We start from the raw sequence: 20,837 nt of genomic DNA on the forward strand, positions 1-20,837 counted from the left end.
TTTCAGCTCAGAGAAGGACACGGATAAGGGGATGGAGGTAGATGGAGAGCAGGAGGACAGCGGCAGCAGCCCTGCACCCCCCCCCCAATGCAGCATGTTTTTCTTTTTTTTATAAAAGCCTTTCACTCGCTCACTGCGTCCCAGGACCCGATGCAGTGAAGTGGTTCCACCTCATTCACTGCATGATCGTCTACCCAGTGCGGAGTAACGGTTCTATTTTAAAACCCCACTCGCTTCCTCTTGGATTCCAGCCGGATCCATCTCTCTCGGAAAACACGGTTTGGCCCTTAAGGAAAATGCCAGGCTTTGACGAATGCTCCGCGCCGGGGTGCTTAAGTCATCGTTTCATCTCGAGCTGAAGCATACGGGGTCAAGTTCAGTGCTTTTCAATGCTGCCACAGCTCCTGGAAGCATGAAGTGCTTAAAATTTAATCACCCCCTCCTATATTTGTAGCTATAGCAAGATCAAAGACTTTGACAGGTTATTATACCTCAGAACACGTCTGTGCTGCGTCTTTCTGTGAAAGAATTCTTGGAAATCGTAAGAGTTTTATTTCTGGACTTACTGTCAACACCTAGCAGAGGCGGGCCTGTACATACCTTCCTGTAAATTAGTTTCACTTTACTCAAAGCTGCATGGCCAGAAGCAGGTTTTGCTCCGGAGAATAACAGATTGTTATTTTCTGTGTGCTGACAGCAGCTAATAGCAGTTTGGTTCGGTGTCTCTTTCGCATTCTTCAAAGTGAATAACGTTGCCCGGCGTGTAGAGAAAATGGCGCAGTCGCTAAGTCAACTATCGTTCTCATTTTCTATGTTGAAGTTTTTCCTCGCTACACCTGATTCACAGCTCTGTCATCGCTGTTGATTTGTAAAAGCTGCTCTTGTTTTACGAGGCCTAGATGCGTTTCCCCGCCATAGGCTGGTGTGAGGCTCTGTGGGTTAGGATGTCTTGTTCGTGGTTGGAGGGACATAGGTTCAAATCCTGGGTAACAGTTTTTTTTACCATTTTTTATTTTTACCACTGTGCACCTGAACATGGCCCTTAATGCCACTTGCTCCAGTGACTGTCTAATCTTTGTCTGATTTTTAGTGGGTGTGTCCAGACTTTTGACTGGCACTGTATGCATCTGCTAAATAAATATGAACAAAGTGCTTCTCTCTCCTGTAGTTGATCCCTCAGATTTCCTCCCTGTCCTGGTTCACCACCATTGTGCCTTTAGTGTTGGTGTTGAGCATCACTGCAGTGAAGGACGCTACTGACGATTATGTGAGTTGCCGCTTGCCCCGCCCACATCCAGCTCCCCCTGCGTCCTCCGTGTGACACTCAGGTCGTTACTATGCTCTGCTTGTGGACTTTGCATGCTCTCCACGCATCACACGTGGTTCTTATGGGAAACCCAGGTTCCTCCCACAGTCTGAAGACGTGCAGTTGGGTGCCTTGGCATCTCTAAAGCGTCTGAGCATGATTGTGAGTGGATGAATGGATGGATGGCTGGAGGGATGGATGGATGGATGGATGGATGGATGGAGGGATGGATTGGATGGAGGGATGGACGGATGGATTAGATAGATGGAGGGATGGATTGGATGGAGGGATGGATGGATTAGATGGAGGGATGGATTGGATGGAGGGATGGATGGATTAGATGTAGGGATGGATGGATGAAAAGATGCACACTTAATGTCTCATGTTACATCTGCAGCTGCCTGCTCTTCCAGTTTCTCTGGTCCAAAGTCTGCCACACTTGAGCTAGTTCATATAAACACAAATGCCACCACACTTGTGACCCTCACCAAGTTAAGATGGCAGCCCACAAGGCGTTTCTGTCCCGACACAGCATGGGCTGTTACGTCATCAGGGCACGTGTTGTGACTGACGCGCTCACGGCAGTTTGGGAAGGAGCTTCTGCTCACTGCCGTGTGCCTCTGCTTCCCCCACAGTTTCGTCACAAGAGCGACAACCAGGTGAACAATCGCCAGTCTCAGGTCCTCATCAACGGCACGTGAGTGACCACACTCTGATGAACGTGGCTTCTGTGACTCGCCGAGCCACATGCGTCCATGAGTCCCGTGTGGCGAGTCTCCTGACTCACTCTCTCTCACCCCCAGCCTTCAGAACGAAAAGTGGATGAACGTGAGAGTGGGTGACATCATCAGGCTGGAGAACAACCAGTTTGTGGCAGTAAGTCAGAGAGCAGTGCAGTGTGGTACACAGACACGCCAATACACATATGTATGCACACACACTGAAAGCAACACACTCATACCAACGCACTCACATCTGATCTTGCCTAGTTGTGCATAAGCACAGTTCCTGCTGTGAACCTACATTACGTTATGGATTTAGCACTGATAGCTTCTCAGAGTGGCCCCTGAGTCTGACCTTACTGTGTGTCATGCAGGCTGACCTGCTCCTGCTCTCCAGCAGCGAACCCCACGGATTATGTTACATCGAGACTGCAGAGCTAGACGGGTAAGAATGCAGAGTCCGGTGAGACACTACCAGAGGTGGGTAATTCCGGTCCCGAGAGTAAAAGTTCAGACCGGGATTTTGTTTCAACCGATCAGTTGAGTATTCTGTGACTGTGACTATTCATACTCAGCTGGTTGGTTGAAACAAAATCCCGGTCTGGAGTTTTACTCTCTGGACCTGAACTGCCCACCTCTGGACACTCCTCTGAGCACCTGAGCAGCGCTTACAGTCAGTTGCACTTTGGCCACTGATGCCCAGCTGGTGTATATTTCTAACTTTACCACTCAGATTGTAAGTACTGTACAGCAGTAATAGTTTTATGTTGGCCTGTGAGGTTGTTCTCATTGCTGGTAAATTAAGCGGGACAGTGATGCTGGGGAAATTCAAAATACAGTAAAATGAACTGAATTATATATTCGGTCCTGCTTACAGTCTCCCTCCGGACCCACGAATTCTATTGACAAACGTCACCCTCCGGACCAGGGGCCTGTACCACGAAGCGAGTTTACTGGCTTACCGGGGTAACTTGTCCGATTTAAGGTAGTCCGTTTAAACTGTGGTACCTTAAATCCGGCAAGTTGCCCCCGATAAGCCGGTAACCCCGCTTCGTAGTGCAGGCCGCAGGCCTGATTGAGGCGTGATGCATGCGGCCCCCTCAGCGTGAAGTGAGGCAGTGCCGGCAACCATTTCATTACCTCTTTGCTTGTTAGTGAGAGCTGACCATGAAGCACAGCTAGGAATACTAGTCAGACTCAGAGGCACATTAACATGTTAGAATCCCCCCCAGGCGTTTCGAGGTATCAGGGAGCCCACTGTTATTTTAACGATGGTGTGGTTGTCAACCAGGAGGGTAACAATAAACATTCTTAGCCATGGGGTTCAGCAACTATACACAAAAGTATAGGACATCGTGTCCTTATTGGTTCAAAATGGGAAACAGCTTGCATTAAAACTCCCTCTTCTCAGCTACTGCCTGGGACAGGAACGCAGTGAAATATGAAAGTGCTCTGACGTGGGCCTGCTTGCATTTGCATCTCATAACGGGTTTATTGTTGCTGCTGTTCCAGCGAGACCAACATGAAGGTGCGTCAGTCACTTCCTGTCACCTCCGAGCTCGGGGACCCCAACAGCCTGGCCCAGTTTGACGGTATGGACTCTCAGTTCAGATGTCGTGTTTGACGTCCACCGTCGTGTTTGAACTATAAACAGAATCACTTTTTTTGTCAGCTTCATTCAGAATATTTCAGCTTTCTTGCGGATGATTCTGTGTGTCACTCTGGCTCTGTCTGGCTGGGTGTCTGTGTATTTGTGTGTGTGTTTGTGTTGGACGGTATACCGGTTCATACCGAAAAACATGTGGTTTTTCCCTCATTCAGCACACTTCACACAGCACCAGTACAGCACAGGCGTGCGTGCACGCACGCACACACACACTCACGCAGCCCCTCCCCTCCTCCCGATAGCCGCTGAACGCCTTCGTGCTGGTTAACACACACACACCGAGTTGACTGAACATGGCAGATGCTGCAGTTAGAGGCTCTTCGCAAGCTGCTTTAGTATAAAAAAAAAATGCAAAAGTGCCGTTTGGAAGTATTTTGCAGACGAGCATGGAAAGGCTAAGGATGTCGATAAGCCTCTGTGCTAACAGGGCTGCAGAGTTGTGGCGACGGAATCAAGCAGCACGTCAAACCTGGTGAAGCATCTTAAAGGCCGACATCCTAAATTTCAGGAGGTCAGCAAAGCTCGCGTTCCAGCAACACTGAACTATTAAACGCTTATCAGGAATGTTAACAGGGCCGGCGCCCACCTGAACATCAGCCACGTTAGCCGTGTGCTGTCATTAAGGCAGCTGATAGGCGCGATGGCTAATAATAAAATAATATCATCAATGTAGGAACAATGCAACAATGAAAAACAAAAATCCTGTAAAATGTGGTAAACACCCAGTCATACTTTAAAAAAATACCATAGTATGCCATGAAACGGATATAACTTTGAAATATACCGTGATATAAATTTTTGGTCATACCACCCAACTCTAGTGTGTGTGTGTGTGTGTGTGTGTGTGTGTGTGTGTGTGTATGTGTGTGTGTGGTGGGATATGTGCTGAATGTCATACTTGCAAAGAAACCCGAACCATACAGCTGTACAGAATTATGGAAGGTCTCCCTGTTGAGTGACCGTATGGAGCTCGGAGCAGGAGCTCTACTCATCCATCTTCGTGCTGTAAGGAAGAAGGAGTAAAACCCACAGTGGCAACTCCCGCTAGACCCCTGTAGCCTCAGTGACACTACTGTCCTGTCTCAGGGTTGCCACATCTGGCATGACACTCACATTTTCAGACTCTCACGCTTACGCAAGAAATCTTACGGCAAATCTGTTTCCATTATATTCCATTATAGACCTAAAATTAGCTACATCAAAAGTGTTGAGGTAGTTTACAAAGGTAATGAAATTGTTACAAGTGTAAATGCAGACTTGTCTGGAATTGAAAATCTCACCACAGGCAGCGGACCAATGTTGGTGACACTACCATCCTATGGACAGCCTCTAGCGGCAGGACATGAAACACGGAAACGTGTCGTGTTTGTCAGCTGCTTGATAATGGCTCTGCGCCGGCGGACACGTCCATTTTCTGGCTCCTCTTGTGAAGCCTCTCTACCACCCCTGTCTCTGCCCAGGTTCTATTCCTCTCGGTCGAGTACAAAGCCTCGGGGCATTTTCCTGCTTCTCTTCTCCGAAGTCCTTCGGCAGAAGCTTATGTGTGCATTTTCCGTGGTCACACACAAAGAGCCCAGAGAGGTTGAACCATCTGGCAAACGAAAGAGACACAGAAACACTGGCAGGGACCCGACACACTGCCACTCGCCACCCTTTATGTTAGCTGACACATGATGAGGGATTAGCGTATAAACCGCTCAGGGCTGCTATACTTGCTAGGGACCCTGTTTACAACACACTTTCAGTTTTCATTGGAATAATTCAGCATCTCCTTGCTTCTCTCTGATTGATCACATTAGCCCTGAACTTTATACCTCTGCTTCTGTATTCGGTAGCGATGGCCAAATGAAGCTTCATGAACCATGTGCTGTATTTTCTGTGCTGTAGTTATTTTATTCAAAAAAGGACTCGATGCCCCAAGGCAAACCAAGAGCGCCATCGGCTGAGGTTAAAAATGCAGAAAATGAAGCTTCATTATTAAGGCTTAATTCGCTGTATCCCCACTGACCTGTTTTAAAACTGATGTGATACTGCCAGTCAGAACCCCTTGCTAAGTCGGCACCCCCTCAGAAGATGGCGCCCTAGGCATCTGCCTGTGTTGCTAATGAGCTGACCGGCCTTGAGGGCTCAGGGGGGTAACGGGTCCTTCTCTCCACGCAGGCGAGGTGATCTGCGAGCCGCCCAACAATAAGCTGGACCGCTTCTGCGGCACGCTGTACTGGAGGGAGAACAAGTATGGCCTGAGCAACCAGAACATGCTGCTGCGCGGCTGCGTGCTGCGTAACACCGAAAGCTGCTACGGCTTGGTCATCTTTGCAGGTCTGTGCGTACGTCTGCACTTCTGCCTGTCTTTGCATGTGTCATTGTACTATTTATGCGTGTCGAGCATGTCTGCATATACCTGCATGCAAGGCTGTCTGTCCATGTATGCGGCTGTGCATGTCTGCACGTATCTGTACGTGTGTTTGTGCATATCTGTGCGCATGTCCGCAAATTTGTCTGTGCATCTGCAGGTGTCTGTCTGTGCAAGTGTTTTTGTGTCTGCGCATGTCTGCATATGTTTGCACATCTGCCTGTGCATATGCCCCATATCTGTTTACAAATATCTGCTTATATCTGTGTCTGTTTTTTTTACCTGCTCCTCTATGTGTCTATTTTTTCGTCTTTATGTGTCTTTCAGATCTAAACTTTTGTTTTCATTTACATTTGTTGTTCTTTGTCTGGATATAAAAGGGTCACACCTGCTAGTCTGAGTGTATTTTTAATTCATGTGTTTTAATTTTGTAACTTTATCCAGTCCGTTCTGCAGTGTTTTCCTCTTAGGTTTCTGCACTAGGAAACACAAATCTGTCAGTGTCTCAGGGTAGCTGAAATCCTCGTTGACTCCTCCCTGTTTCTGTGCAGCAAATCAGTTGATGCCATGCAGGGCGGGCCACGCTCTGATAGGAGGATTGACCTGACCCTCACCCCCCCAGCAGCCAGTAGCTGGCTGGCGCCTGACAGATTCAATGAAGCAGCACGAAGTGTGCTCGCATTAGTGCTGGATCGTGGACGTGCAGGAAGCTGCCTTTTTGAAACTCAGTGTTTCCCAAACCTGGTCTTTGTGGACCTGCAGACAGTCCACAGGAGCTGGGAAGGAGCAAAAACGTGGACCATCTGGGGGTCCCTGAGGACCAGGTTGGGAAACACTGCCTTAACTGACCCAGCCTGGGCGTCTCCATCATAAGATGTCTGTTATCTTTCAGGTCCAGACACCAAACTGATGCAGAACAGCGGCCGCACGAAGTTTAAGAGGACCAGCATAGACAGGCTGATGAACACACTGGTGCTCTGGGTACGAGCATTACTGAAGCTTCCCACGCCATTTTGTCGGCTTTTCTTGCTCTCTGTATTCTCCCTCATGGCTGGGGTATATCTCATATCGCACCCTATTTTTACACTCTTCAATCCCCTGTGAAGTCCCTGATTTTACTGCAGCCCTTTAATCGCACACGGTGTGGATGTTTCGCTCAGATCTTTGGCTTCCTGGTCTGCATGGGTGTGATCCTGGCCATCGGGAATGCAGTATGGGAGAAGGAGGTGGGCTCCCTGTTCCAGAGCTACCTGCCCTGGGACCCCCCTGTGGACAACTTCCTCTTCTCTGCCTTCCTGGCCTTCTGGTCGTACGTCATCATCCTCAACACTGTGGTGCCCATCTCCCTCTACGTGAGGTAGGCTGGGCTTTGGGGGGAACCGCACTGCTACCATAAGGCTGAGGAGAGCCGGCCAGACCACACTGCCGGGGTCCGGCAGGGCGGGGGGGGGGGGGTGGGGGAGTTGGGTCCACAAGGGCCAAGAAACATTACAGATTGTTTCCCTTGTTTGACGATGGCAGTAGTAGGTACCACTGCCCATCTGAGGAATTTTTGCTGGATGTTGGATGTTTAATGATGAATAGGGATGGAGAAGCACTCACTGACCGGATCCTTTCATTCGTAATTTCACGAAATAAATATTCAATTTCTTAAAATCAAATTCACCTCAGAGATTAGCTTGGCCTTTTTTTTGCCCATCGTTCATGTTTGTTTTGCTTTGAGTTGTTCGTTTGATGTTTATATGTTTTTTGTTTCGTTTGTACATGGTATCCACAGAGCTACCCCTGCAGGTAAGAACTGTAGTACCTGAAAAATAACAGCAGCTGCCCCCTCCAGTAATCCACTATTCCCCTTCAGCCCTCCCTTCTTCACGCCCTCCGTAGCGACCATGATGCCACACTGTCATCCATGAAGCTCTCGCTTTCCTCTGGTGACGAGCCATTAGTGGGGAGGTGTGCCGTTTCCGTGCTCCTGGAGCATGTGGCTTTGTTCCATGGTCCATGTGGTTGTCATGACCTTGCCCCCCCCCCCCCCCCCCCCCCCCCCCTCCTCACTGGGCAGCGTGGAGGTCATCCGGCTGGGCCACAGCTACTTCATCAACTGGGACCGTCGCATGTTCTGCCAGCGGCGCAACACGCCGGCGGAGGCGCGCACCACCACGCTGAACGAGGAGCTGGGCCAGGTGGAGTACATCTTCTCCGACAAGACCGGCACCCTCACGCAGAACATCATGACTTTCAACAAGTGCTCCATCAATGGCCATGCCTATGGTGAGTGGGAGATGTTAGCATGCTTGGGGGAGGGGGGTGTTGGGCAAAGCCCCTTGAGGTTTCGTTTGTCCCTATTTGGGAGTTTCTGGTTCCTCTCCTTCATTGTCATCTGGCTTTCATTCTTTCTTTCTCTCTTCCTTTTTTACCTGTTTCGTGTATCACTCCATATAAATGATGTAGTAATGTACTGCTGCAACCCTTGTCAAGCACCTTGGGGCCACTGTTGTGAAAGGGGCCTTATAAACATTTATTACAGTTGCATTGAGATGTGGAGTGAACCTCTTTAAAGAAGCGTCCTTTCTGTGCATTTTGCTAGCGTTCGTTGCTGAAAGCCCCGTGTTAGCTGTGGTGTGTGACGATGCGCTTTGACACGCAGAGCGTGGCAGGGCCTTCTGTATTAGCAGACCCTGATTATGTATGTGTGATTCACAGGGGAAGTGATTGACACTCTGGGAGCACAGCCCAAGGTAACAGCTGCTTCATTACTGCTCTTGTGTGTGTGTGCGCGTGTGTGCACGTGTGCGCACGTGCTTGTGTGCATGTGTGTGTGCACACACAAGTCTATGTGTGTGTGTGCATGTATGTGCTTCTGCGTGTGCATGTATGTGCTTCTGCGTGTGCATGTATGCGCTTGTGTGTGTGTGCAGTCATAGCTATGTCCAAATCATACAGTAAAAGCTCTCATATCCAGCATTCAAGTACCCTGCACCCTGAAGTAACAGTTGTAAAATATTTGTACAAAAAAATAAAAATTCATAAAAAATAAGGACCACCACCATTCTTGATTGAATTCAAATTTTACACTAAAGTAAAAAGTAATAAAGAAAAGCATAAACAATGTGTATGCCGGTGCCTGCACATGCCTTTGGCATTGTTTACCCCACGATCTCTCACGTTCACGACTTCTTTAGTGTGTGTGTAAGGAAGTGTAAGGAACATGTTAATGTAAGTGTAAGACATTCAGAGTAACATACGGCCGTCCGGCGGTGCCTTGGTTCTGACGCTGCCGGATATGAGAACTTTCACTCTGTTACAAATGGAGCTACAGATGGATAATTGCATTTGTTGAGTTATAACCCATAGTCTCTCTGTTGTTCCTTCTGGCCCTCGATGTTTATAGACATAGAAGTGTCCCGTCTGTATTGTGCCTTTGCCAGCTTCCTGAATTACACTACTGACATTTACACAAACTGGTGTATTTATCGCATTCCTTGCATTTTCTCCTCTCCATTATGTATCTTTGTCTTGTATTTATTCTCTGGCTGTGTTATGCCCTAATTGTTAGTTGTCTATTGTCATAGTGTCTCCAAGAGTAGCCAACTGTGCCAAACAAACATTTTATTGCTGTGTGGCAACAAAGAGGCTGATACAATTATTATTTCTGTTTCTCCTCATTCTTTTCTCCTCCAACCCTTCCCCCCCATCTCCCCCCCCCCCCCCATGCCCCCTCACACCCTACCAGAGGGCCCAGCGGCTGGACTTCTCCTTCAACCCACTGGCCGATCGGGATTTTTGCTTTTACGACCAGAACCTGCTGGACTCTGTGAAGCTGGGCGAGCCGCCGGTGCACGAGTTCTTCCGCCTGCTGTCACTGTGCCACACGGTCATGAGCGAGGAGAAGAGCGAAGGTGGGTGGGGTGGGGGGCAGCGGAGGGTGGGGTGCTGGTGGGGGGGGGTGGGGGGTGAAGGCGCCCCTCTCGGTTTCAAAGGGAATTGTCAGCAGAATCTGCTGCCTCTGCAGTAGAGTCGTAAAGCTGAACAGGCAGCTGTCAGGGATTTTATGTGACCCATGAAAAGCAAGGGCATGAGAAGAAGGGAGACGGCAGAGGGAGGAGTAACAGTGGGGGGGGGGGGGGGGGAGGGGGGAGGGGGGAGGGGGGAGCGCAGGAAGCTGAAGAGGCAGGTTCTGGCAGGAAATACTGAGGAGACGTTTCTGCATTTGGTTACACATCTGCTGGCTTCACTCCATGTGCTTCTTTCATCTGTTTTCTCTCTCTCTCTCTCTCTCTCTCTCTCTCGCTCTCTCATGATCTCGCATCCACCAGGGGAGTTGGTGTACAAGGCCCAGTCACCCGACGAGGGCGCCCTGGTCACTGCCGCCCGCAATTTCGGCTTTGTGTTCCGCTCCCGCACCCCGAGCACCGTGACTGTCCAGGAGCTGGGCCACCCCGTCACCTATACGCTGCTGGCCATCCTGGACTTCAACAACATCCGCAAGAGGATGTCCGTCATCGGTGGGCATACTGTCACTGTACTGTCACTGCACTGTCACTGCACTGTCACTCACGTGGCTGTTCATGTGGGCTGAGCAATACAAGGCACTCAGTGAGCGTCTCTTAGCTGTAAAGTGAGTCTCCTTGGGAAAATATGCTCTGTGAGAAGGAAAGATTTAAAAAGTGGGAGATGACGAGCAAAAGGAATAAAGACCTGAGAGCTAAAGACATTAAAGTCAGATTTAAAATCCACCATTAGGCGTAATAGACCTGAATGGACTAATAGCATGAATCCGACCGTGTCAGCATGGCGTGGGCTGACGGCGTTGAACGCGTGAGACGCGATGTGAAAGGTGAAATATGAGCGACGGGTCAGTGCTGCCACTGCAGTCAGGGCGAGAGGGCAGCCCGTACAAACGCTAATAAATCGTCCCAAGGAAGCAGCGAGACCCAATGCTATAGATAAAGAAGCAGGCCCACGATGACCTCCCACGCAGTTATGGACACACACACACACACACATATATATGTGTGTGTGTGTGTGTGTGTGTGGAAAATGATAGCTGGCATCTGTGTCCTGTAAATACAGATGCTCCTCAACTTACCATGGGGTTCAAAAATATAGTAAGCCGCATATGAATATGATATAATACATACGTAAGTGACCATGCGATGCGTTTTTTTAACGTAGTATGAGATGTACGTGTGTATGCGCGCAACGCTTACAGAGACTGGAAGCGTGACTGCATAGAAGTCGCCGTCGCCCAGCATGAGTAGGAAGTATTGTACAGCATATTGGTTGCCTGGGAAACAATCAAAACTCAGTTTAGTCTGATGATCACTGAGTGTGGATCGCTAACGCACCATCGAAAAGTGAGGAGCATCTTTACTATTGAGATTTATACTATACATCTGTATTGTCCGTATCATTATTTTTTAAATCTATTTGTTTGTTTAATATGTAGCGTTGGTGGGAAAGCACATTTTGTTGTACGTGTACAATTACAAAAAGATATTCTATTTCCTGGCTATTTAAAAACCATGATACGCTATGGTGTAAGGAAATATGTCGTTCTACAGCTTTTATTATTGAAAAATCTGCCAATGAGGCATGCCGTTTTTCAGCTACGTAACACGATTTAGTTGGAGCGCGTGAATGTATTAACACGCTCAGAATTTGGTAGAAGATGCAGTTTTTAGGGCTGGGAATGCGAACCGTGATGTAATCGCCACCGCCCGGCTCACTGATTCATTGGGAATGACTTGAGCCCCTTTGTTTTTGATACTGAGGAGATCGAGTTGCTCAAAGGTGATTCCGGGTCAGAGCGAGCGCGAGTCGACAACGACCGCGAGGCTGGCAGCGGCGCTGCTACGCGTCTCGTGAATTTATTGGAGCTGGCAGCCAGCGATAGCGCGCGGGTGCAAGAGCCACGGACTAACCTTCAGCGCTGTTTTTGTGTTTCTGTTTGTGTTCGTGCACCTCTACCCGCCAGTGCGGAACCCAGAGGGGAAGATCCGGCTGTACTGCAAGGGTGCCGACACGCTACTGTTCGAGCGGTTGCACCCCTGTAACCATGACCTCATGAACGTGACCTCAGACCACCTCAATGTGAGTCACTCTCGCTGCCTGCTACTCTTCCAGCTGCCTGCGTTTACCCTGCTGTAACAGAGAGGTGCTCACAATGCTTGTTTGGCTCCTTCGCCGCCTCAGTGTCCATTCTCTCCTTGACACATTCTGGAATATTATGAATTACTGTCACCGGTGTATATGAGGCAGCTATGCCCCCTGGTGGTCAAGCGACAAAATTTACGCATGCGTCGCAGCGTATGCGCTGTGACCTGACCACTTTACAAGAGCTGGTTGAAGGGTCCCGTCTGATAAATGTGTGAACAGTCTGCCGCCTGTCTTTGATTCATCGTGTCCCAGTCACTGCTAGTGGATCGCTGTACAGGCTGCTTTGCGCTTCTTTCGCTGAGTCATCGAACTCAATATTTATGAATTCTTTATATGCGAGATACGGTATGTAAGAATTCATAATCATTTAATGTAAACGACTCAAGCCGAGAATACGATGAATTATTTAGTCACTTTACTTATTGTGTTTAACTGATCATTATTAACCCCACCACCTAGATCCAGGATATGTGCTTAGAAAACATAAGTCTATGGTCAGTCAAGTAATAAACATAAAATAAAACGCTGTCTTCTCCGTTAGTCACAGACATTAGCATCTTATTTTTTATTCATGCAATAACACCCAGAATATACCACTTTTAGTATCTTCAGCTGTTAACTCAGCAGATTATGGTTTTTAGTGAGACCTCGTGCGTAGCCCTGCTCATAGAGGATGGCTTGTGCATGAAGAAGCCTGGCGTTCTACCGGCCCAGTGTTCCTCAGTGCTGCCAGCTGGCGACCTGGGGTGGGGCTCAGTTGCCATGGTGATTTCAAACACTCTCTCTCTGGCCTGATGTCGCCCCTGTGCAGGAGTATGCCGCCGACGGGCTGAGGACTCTGGTTTTGGCCTGCAGGGACCTGTCGGAGCAGCAGTGGGAGGACTGGGCCGAGCGGCACCGCAGCGCCGAGAGAGCCGCCGACTACAGGGAGGACCGGCTGGCGGCGGCATACGAGGAGATCGAGCAGGACATGATGGTACAGGGATGCCCGCTCGCTGCTCCCGTCATCGGTGCTTACGGTCTCACCGTACACGCTAGTCTATGGCACTGTGACTGTGCAGAGGCTGAGCGAGAGTTGCTGCGGCAGGCCGTGTGTGTGTGTGTGTGTGTGTGTGTGTGTGTGTGTGTGTGTGTGTGTGTGTGTGTGTGTAGATTAGGCTTATATTACATTGGACCAAATGTCCCAGACAATAAAATAAAAACCTGTTATCTTGATGTTACTGGGACCATCTTTCAGGTGCCCACAAAGATCTGTGAATGCAATCAAAAAAAGTAAAAATTCCAAATGTCATCTTTCTTTTTTTGAACCAAACCTTGTTTGGTTCCTTATGGTTACGGTTAGGGCTGGGTAGGGGTTAGGGTCGCCATGTTGGGATTAGAGTTTTTCCCAGAGAAATGATTGGAGAGTCCCCACAAAGATGCAAGTACTAGCCTGTATATATATGTGTGTGTGTGTGTGTGTGTGTGTGTGTGTGTGTGTGTGTGTGTGTGTCTCACTCTGCATCTTTCCACTCCGCAGCTGCTGGGAGCCACAGCCATAGAGGACAAGCTGCAGGAGGGGGTACCTGAGACCATCGCCATCTTGTCTCTCGCCAACATCAAGATCTGGGTCCTGACTGGAGATAAACAAGGTGACAGATTTCATATTATGTTATAATAGTGGCGGCATAGTGACACACTGTTACCTCGTACCTCTGGGACCAGGGCTTGAGTCTCCACCATGGCTCCATCTGTGTGGAGTTCATCCTCATGTCATCATGGGGTTTCTTCTGGGTCCTTCATGGTTTCCCCCCTCAATCCAAAAACATGCTTCCATATCCCCCATAGGTGTGAATGGTGTATGGGTGAATGGTGTGTGAGTGAATGGTGTGTGGGTGAATGGTGTATGGGTGAATGGTGTGTGGGTGAATGGTGTGTGAGTGAATGGTGTATGGGTGAATGGTGTGTGAGTGAATGGTGTATGGGTGAATGGTGTGTGGGTGAATGGTGTGTGGGTGAATGGTGTGTGGGTGAATGGTGTGTGGGTGAATGGTGTGTGAGTGAATGGTGTGTGAGTGAATGGTGTATGGGTGAATGGTGTGTGGGTGAATGGTGTGTGGGTGAATGGTATATGGGTGAATGGTGTGTAAATATGCTCTGTGATAGGTTGGCACTCCATCCTGGGTTGTTCCTTGCCTCATGCCTGTAGTTTTTGGGATAGGCTCCATATGTTATCCAGCATGTATAACACTGTAAGCGTATGTTATACAGTGACTTCTGTAGATATTACAGACTGAGGCGGAAATATCATAGCGTATCATGGATTTTAATTTGCTTAGAAAATTATTAATACAGATGGAGACTTTCAGGATAAGAACCTCTGACTTCCTTTCTGGGACTCTGCTTCTCCATTAGCCGCAGGAATGATTTTTCACGCCTGTCGGTCCCACAGAGACGGCGGTAAACATCGGCTATTCCTGCAAGATGCTGACGGACGACATGAGCGAGGTGTTCATCATCAACGGGCACACGGTGCAGAGCGTGCGCGAGGAGCTGAGGTGAGGGCCCAGGTGCACGCTTAGCGGAACGGCTCGCTTAATTTAGTGCTGTGTCACATTTGGACAGCAGGTGGTGCTGTGAGCGCAAAATTAGATTTTTATTTAATTTTTTTCCCAAATCTGAGAAAGGGTGAGGTATTTCAGTGACAGGCTCAAACTGCTGATTTTCAAAAGAAATTTAAAAAGCTAAAGACGTTAATGGGTTTGCACTGTAATCTCACGTTTACAGGCAGGGTGTACCTAGAATTTGTTTGAGGGCCCCTCTGTCGCCGTGCACCAAACAGATAAACAGCTACTGAATCTAGTCGAGTCCAAAATATTAGCCGTAATTTACATCACTTGGTTTTAGTTACATTACAGTTGGTAAAAGCACAGCCGACCGAGCCCATTCGCTAGAAGATATCTCGATTGTGATTCCACAGCCTCTCGAAGCTTCTACACACTGACACCAGGTGGACGTTCAGTAGGTCTTATGGAACTGCATCCATTTAGGTTAAGGGAGAAGGTTTGACTTTACAGGCTCAGTCGCACGAGAAATATCTTGACATTTCAAACACGACAGAAAAGGAAACCAAAAATTGTCAGATGAGTCATAGAAGCATAATGGAAAAAAGATACACAAGAATATTCTCATGTCCATTTGCACACAGATATCTAGTATTATGTATTTGGAAATATGCATAAATGCATAAATGGACTTACTCCATTTGCCCTTTCAGCAAAATCAGTAAAAAAATATTACAAGATGCAGATCACATCACAGCAGGTGGGATCCCATACATTTAGTTGAATCAGTTAAAATCTAATAATAGGGTAAAGTACATAGTGGAGTTTGCCTTATCTCGGTCATTATTGAGGTCATCGCTCATCTTCTCATAAATAATATTTCCCATGGACTAAGTATTCGTTACAATCGTTTCTTTGGTCAATTGAAAATCAAACATAACTTATTGTTGTTTTTTTATCATCGTAATAAATTATGGTTGAGTTATGTTAAATTTCCCATTTTGCTGTTAATTTGGAAAAGACCACATTGCTGTTTGTCACACCCCGTCGTGTCTGCATCTGGCCAGCAGATGTCACTGCTGTGCCCATTTGTTGCTGTCCTGTCTATCGCGGCTCTTCCTAGTCCTTCGCTTCGTGTTGTTTTTCTGGCCTCCTGCTCCTTATTTCTTGTTATTTCGTGTTTATATGTGCCCCCCCCCATCCTGCATTCCCCACTCTTGTTGTGCGTCCCTGAGCTGAACTCCCCGTACGTTCATGTCCGCTCCTCTGCCCCCTCTATGCCGGCCCAGATAAAGTCGCCTGTCTCTGTTCTCTGTCCTCCTCGCCTTTACGGACATGAAGGCGTTTACGTTTATGTACGTAATATAATATATAAATATGATATTGGTAGGTTTTAGGACTACCTGAGATGGTTTGTGCTGTTCTGTATAGAGGATATTTATTACGACATTGCTAATGTTTTTTTAACAAATTTGGAATGTTTTGTGACCTTTTTTATAGTTTTACGTAACTGGAAAAAAAAAACTATCAGTATTGGCTAACTCAGCGTCTTCAGCTAACTTAAACATTCTTATGTTCTCCTTTTGGGCAGTTTTGAAATAATACATCCGGTAACAGTGACTGACTCTGGAAAGGGTGTTTCACCCATTTTCCTATAGTATTACTATAGTATTAATATCCTATCATTTTGGAAAATTTGAAACAAGTCGAGAATTATGTTAAGAGAATATAGAAATATGCTAAATTATTTTCCCTTTCTGAGATCCTGGTCCTTCGGCAGAAGATGTGCATTTCAGGTACCCTGGAAGGAACGATTAGATATTATGCAGAAGACATTAGAGTCTTAATGTGATTCCTGCTCGTTCCAGGCGGGCGAGAGAGCGGATGATCGAGTCGGCGCGCTCCAGGGACGGGGGCAAGGAGGGAGTGATGGATTGGGCAGCCTGCTCCTTGGAGAATGGTTTCGGGGGGCAAAGCGGAGTGCAGGGGGGCTGGCACCAGCAGCAGGAAGAGAAGCCCCAGCAAGGCGCCCCCCCCGCTCCAGCCTTGCCCAGCCTGCTGGACTCCATCTCAGGAGAGTACGCCCTGGTCATCAGCGGACACAGTCTGGTGAGAGGCGGCGAGGGGGGGGGCGAGGGGGGGGGCGGGGGGCCAGTTAGAGAATGGGACCGTATCCCTATTGACACGCCTTGAAAATTAAGCGATGCTTTTCTTTCAGAAGTACAGGTGCATATCCCATCTTAAGACATACATATATATATATATATATACAGTGAAGCTTGGGGTTGGAGTGCAGGGATAGGTCGTTCATCCTGCACCCCTTGGGGTATTTTGGTTGAGGACGTTGCTGAAGGCCCCTACAGGCACTGCGCCGCATGCCACCCCATTGAGGGTCTCTGTAAAGTGGGGGTTCCATCACCTGTCTGCATAGAGGACTGAAGGGGTGTGGTGGGCTACAGAGACATGTCTACCCAACCATACACCCAGTGGCCTCAGCAGTTTGTGGGGAGAAGAGGGTGACACCAGTAAGCCCTGGAGGAGATGTTCTACTGATGGCCTTCACAACCCATTATGGATGTCGTGACATTTAAAAATGGGTGGGTCTTGGATTTATTTTAAGGTGGGTGGCAAAAGAGGGGGTATGATTTATACAGATGGGGCAACCTAATTATATGTTTTGAATCTGTGAGTGACAGGGGAGGTGGCACTCTGTGAACCAATCAGCTTTCAGCTCTGCCCCTATGGCCCCTCCCCTGTATGCAGATCTGATGGCAGGTACAGGAGTCTGAGGACACTGAAAAGGCCTTATATTTTGTCCATGTTCCGCCCTCACAGGCCCATGCTCTGGAGGCTGACATGGAGCGCGAGTTCCTGGACACGGCGTGCGCCTGCAAAGCGGTGATCTGCTGCCGGGTCACGCCCCTGCAGAAGGCCCTGGTCGTGGAGCTGGTCAAGAAGCACAAGAAGGCCGTCACCCTGGCCATCGGGGACGGAGCCAATGACGTCAGCATGATCAAGAGTGAGCGCCAGTCACATCGCGCGGTTTCTGGGAGCCGAAGCCTGAGGGCACTTCAGAAGATGGGGCGTTGGTCACGGGTTACAGGGACCCTGTGATGCTGAATGTCTGGCCTTAGCCTAACCAAGGGAGTCTGAGGCAGATAGCGTGCAAATATTAGCATCAGGGTTGATTGCATGCATGGAGCAGCTACATAGTGAAGGTATGGGTTTGAGTGCCCCTCAGAATTTGACGGACTCTCTTGAAATTCATTTCTAGCTACAGGCCCAGCAAGCAGTGAAGTTCACTGAACTGAGACCACTTAACCGCCGTGTGATATTACTGTAACATGGAATGTCCCTGAAAATGTAGAAGTTCATGAACACGCAGGAGTGAACTTGAAAGACGAGTGGAAATAAGAGCTGAACAAATGCACCGTCCTTGTTCCTAGGTCTCCAGCTGGTCAAGCTTAATTTAGTCAGATTTTTGTAATATTTCAGAGCTTTTTCAAACACAGAGGATCGACAGGAACATCTAAACTCAGCCAAGCTATATGTCACCATTGCCTTGTCTTAATTAATACAGTACATACACAGTTATCAGTCCTAGAATCTGGAGTTCCCTGTGATAAATTTAGCTGAGCTGGAGATGATGAATCTTGCTGAGTGAGGTGGAGGAGTTCCCCCCCCCCCCTCCCCCCCCATCAGCCCAGCGGAAAAAAACCCAAATCCGGTCCTGAGGGGTGAACATACTTGGCCAGATAGACAATGATTATTTGACCCTTCTGACATTAAGGTTTGGCTCCATTGGTGATGCAGTGGCTGCCTACCCCCAGCACTGTACAGTGAATTCCAATAGTTTCCTTCTACAGTGCAAGGAGGTGCCTTACACGGGGGTCTCTACATTGCTCTTAGTGTGTGTCTGTGTGAGTGGCGGACCTGTGACAGACTGGCATCTCATCTAATCTACCCCATGGCTAACAGGACCCCTAAACTCTAAATGTTGGGATAATCATCCATCCATCCAACCATCCATTTTCTGTCACCGCTTGTCCTGTTCAGGGTCATGGGGGCATCAATAAAAAAAATAATTATAGTATTTAAACACATTTGTAGTGTCACGATCGGTGGGTACGCAGGGAATGTGCACAGGCAGGAAGCAGGCAGGAGACCAGAATCCGGGGAAAACGGGGGTTTAATCGGGACAAGCAGGGAACAGGAAACATCGGACATCAACTAACATCAATTACAGACAACGGACACAGGCAACACTTAGACTTAAATAGACAGGATCACTCAAAATAACAAGACACAGCTGGGTACGATCGGGGAAGCACACGTGGATAATCAGGGCGGCGTGGCACACACGAGGATCGTACGAGCCGGGCATGACAGAACCCCCCCCCAAAGGCGCGCTCTCTGGGCGCGCCTCAGGGGAGGCGACGGACGAGACGAGACCGGGGAACCAGGACCTGGAAGACAAGAAAAAACCCATTAACGAGAGACAGGGAACTGGACGGACAGACAGAACTGGCAGAAGGGCATAAGCCAAGACAGGACCTGACATAAGATAGGAAAGGCGGACAGACAGACTAGGAAGGGAGACACAGAGGGAACAGGCGGGACAAAAGGACCAGGAGTGACTGGAGGGAACATCGGGGGACGAGGAGCAGAAACAAAGGGATGAGGAATGGACGAAGGAGGGACAAAGACGGGAGGAACAAAGACAGGAGGCCAGGGAGAGAAGGAGGGGGAACCAACGGGAGCCCGAGGGAGCCCCAGCGGGCGACGGGCGGCCGTCGGAGGGGCCGCAGGCGGATCTCGGAGGGGCCAAGGAGGCAGGGCGAGGGACCGACGGAGGGGCCGAGGAGGGAGGCGGAGGGAGACACAGGGAAGGGGACAAAGGAGCTGGAGGGGACCCTGGCGAAGGCAAGGAAAGGGGGGGAGCCGCAGCAGGGCCTCGGGCGTGGGATGTGCAGGCAGAGGGAGCGCCTCGGGCGTGGGATGTGCAGGCAGAGGGAGCGCCTCGGGCGTGGGATGTGCAGGCAGAGGGAGCGCCTCGGGTGTGGGATGTGCAGGCAGAGGGAGCGCCTCGGGCGTGGGATGTGCAGGCAGAGGGAGCGCCTCGGGCGTGGGATGTGCAGGCAGAGGGAGCGCCTCGGGCGTGGGATGTGCAGGCAGAGGGAGCGCCTCGGGCGTGGGATGTGCAGGCAGAGGGAGCGCCTGCTCGGGAGCATGACATGTAGTCACTTACACGTTATAAAACTGATTTTAGTGACATTTAAAATGCAACTTTTCAAAAAGCATTTGCACATTGTATTCCTGTATCATCACTTAATTTGCCCCCCCCCCACTTTTTGGCAACTATTTTTAGAAAAAATGTTTTTGGAATACTAAATCTTACCTTTATAAAGAAAAAAAATTATTTGACAAGAACATATCATAAGACAAACAGGACACATTCCAAAAAACAAATGTATTATTTGGGGGGGGGGGGCAGGGGGGGGTAATAAGACACAACCCTTGAGGGCGCAAAATGTTTTCTATGTAGCAGACTTACATGAACTCAAAAACACATTGCAGAAAAAAGTTGAAACATGTTAATCAATATGACAGCTCCGTTAAAATGAATCTTACAGTGTTATTTTTGCCTATACTGTTGAAAAACATTTAATAAAAATATTTCTGATTAAAAAAAATGTAAAAAAAAAAAAATAGTGCCACTAAAATGAATCTTACTATCTTTAATAACAGCCACTATCGGTTTAATACCAGCAGCAGCACAGCCCGGGAAGCCAAGAATTCACATGACACACGCTAAACACATGCTAAACACACGCTAAACACACGCTTTGCCCGGGCTGCTCGCTCTCACGCAAGATATCTTACGGCAAATCTATATAACAGTTGAAGCACTCGTTACAAAATATCCTTTTTGGCGCCATAGATTCCCTTATTTGTCGATTCCAAATATAAGACGACACCACTTTTTCAGATATATTTTGAGGGGAAAAGAAACAACTTATATTCAAGTCAACAGGGTATTTATGTATATAAAATGCGGTGTAGGTGGTACAGTGGTTAGCATGGTGGT

The 20,837-nt window shown here is 48.6% G+C and overlaps 1 protein-coding gene across 4 annotated transcripts in view; it reads left to right on the plus strand.

The window, feature by feature from the left end:
• atp8b2 (ATPase phospholipid transporting 8B2) overlaps positions 1 to 20,837 on the plus strand; it is a 42,471-nt gene that overhangs the window by 15,158 nt on the left and 6,476 nt on the right. For all 4 annotated transcript variants that reach the window (XM_049025322.1, XM_049025324.1, XM_049025323.1 and 1 more), the window contains 18 exons: positions 1,169 to 1,267; positions 1,942 to 2,003; positions 2,110 to 2,182; positions 2,403 to 2,473; positions 3,541 to 3,620; positions 5,855 to 6,013; positions 6,940 to 7,028; positions 7,208 to 7,404; positions 8,110 to 8,318; positions 8,751 to 8,785; positions 9,781 to 9,946; positions 10,364 to 10,552; positions 12,025 to 12,140; positions 13,018 to 13,182; positions 13,726 to 13,837; positions 14,638 to 14,743; positions 16,618 to 16,858; positions 17,585 to 17,768. In XM_049025322.1, coding sequence (XP_048881279.1) covers positions 1,169 to 1,267; positions 1,942 to 2,003; positions 2,110 to 2,182; positions 2,403 to 2,473; positions 3,541 to 3,620; positions 5,855 to 6,013; positions 6,940 to 7,028; positions 7,208 to 7,404; positions 8,110 to 8,318; positions 8,751 to 8,785; positions 9,781 to 9,946; positions 10,364 to 10,552; positions 12,025 to 12,140; positions 13,018 to 13,182; positions 13,726 to 13,837; positions 14,638 to 14,743; positions 16,618 to 16,858; positions 17,585 to 17,768 — 2,353 coding nt within the window. The remainder of the gene's footprint in view (positions 1 to 1,168; positions 1,268 to 1,941; positions 2,004 to 2,109; positions 2,183 to 2,402; positions 2,474 to 3,540; positions 3,621 to 5,854; positions 6,014 to 6,939; positions 7,029 to 7,207; positions 7,405 to 8,109; positions 8,319 to 8,750; positions 8,786 to 9,780; positions 9,947 to 10,363; positions 10,553 to 12,024; positions 12,141 to 13,017; positions 13,183 to 13,725; positions 13,838 to 14,637; positions 14,744 to 16,617; positions 16,859 to 17,584; positions 17,769 to 20,837) is intronic.

This window comes from Brienomyrus brachyistius, chromosome 9, assembly GCF_023856365.1.
Source record: "Brienomyrus brachyistius isolate T26 chromosome 9, BBRACH_0.4, whole genome shotgun sequence".
Taxonomy (NCBI): Eukaryota; Metazoa; Chordata; class Actinopteri; order Osteoglossiformes; family Mormyridae; genus Brienomyrus; species Brienomyrus brachyistius.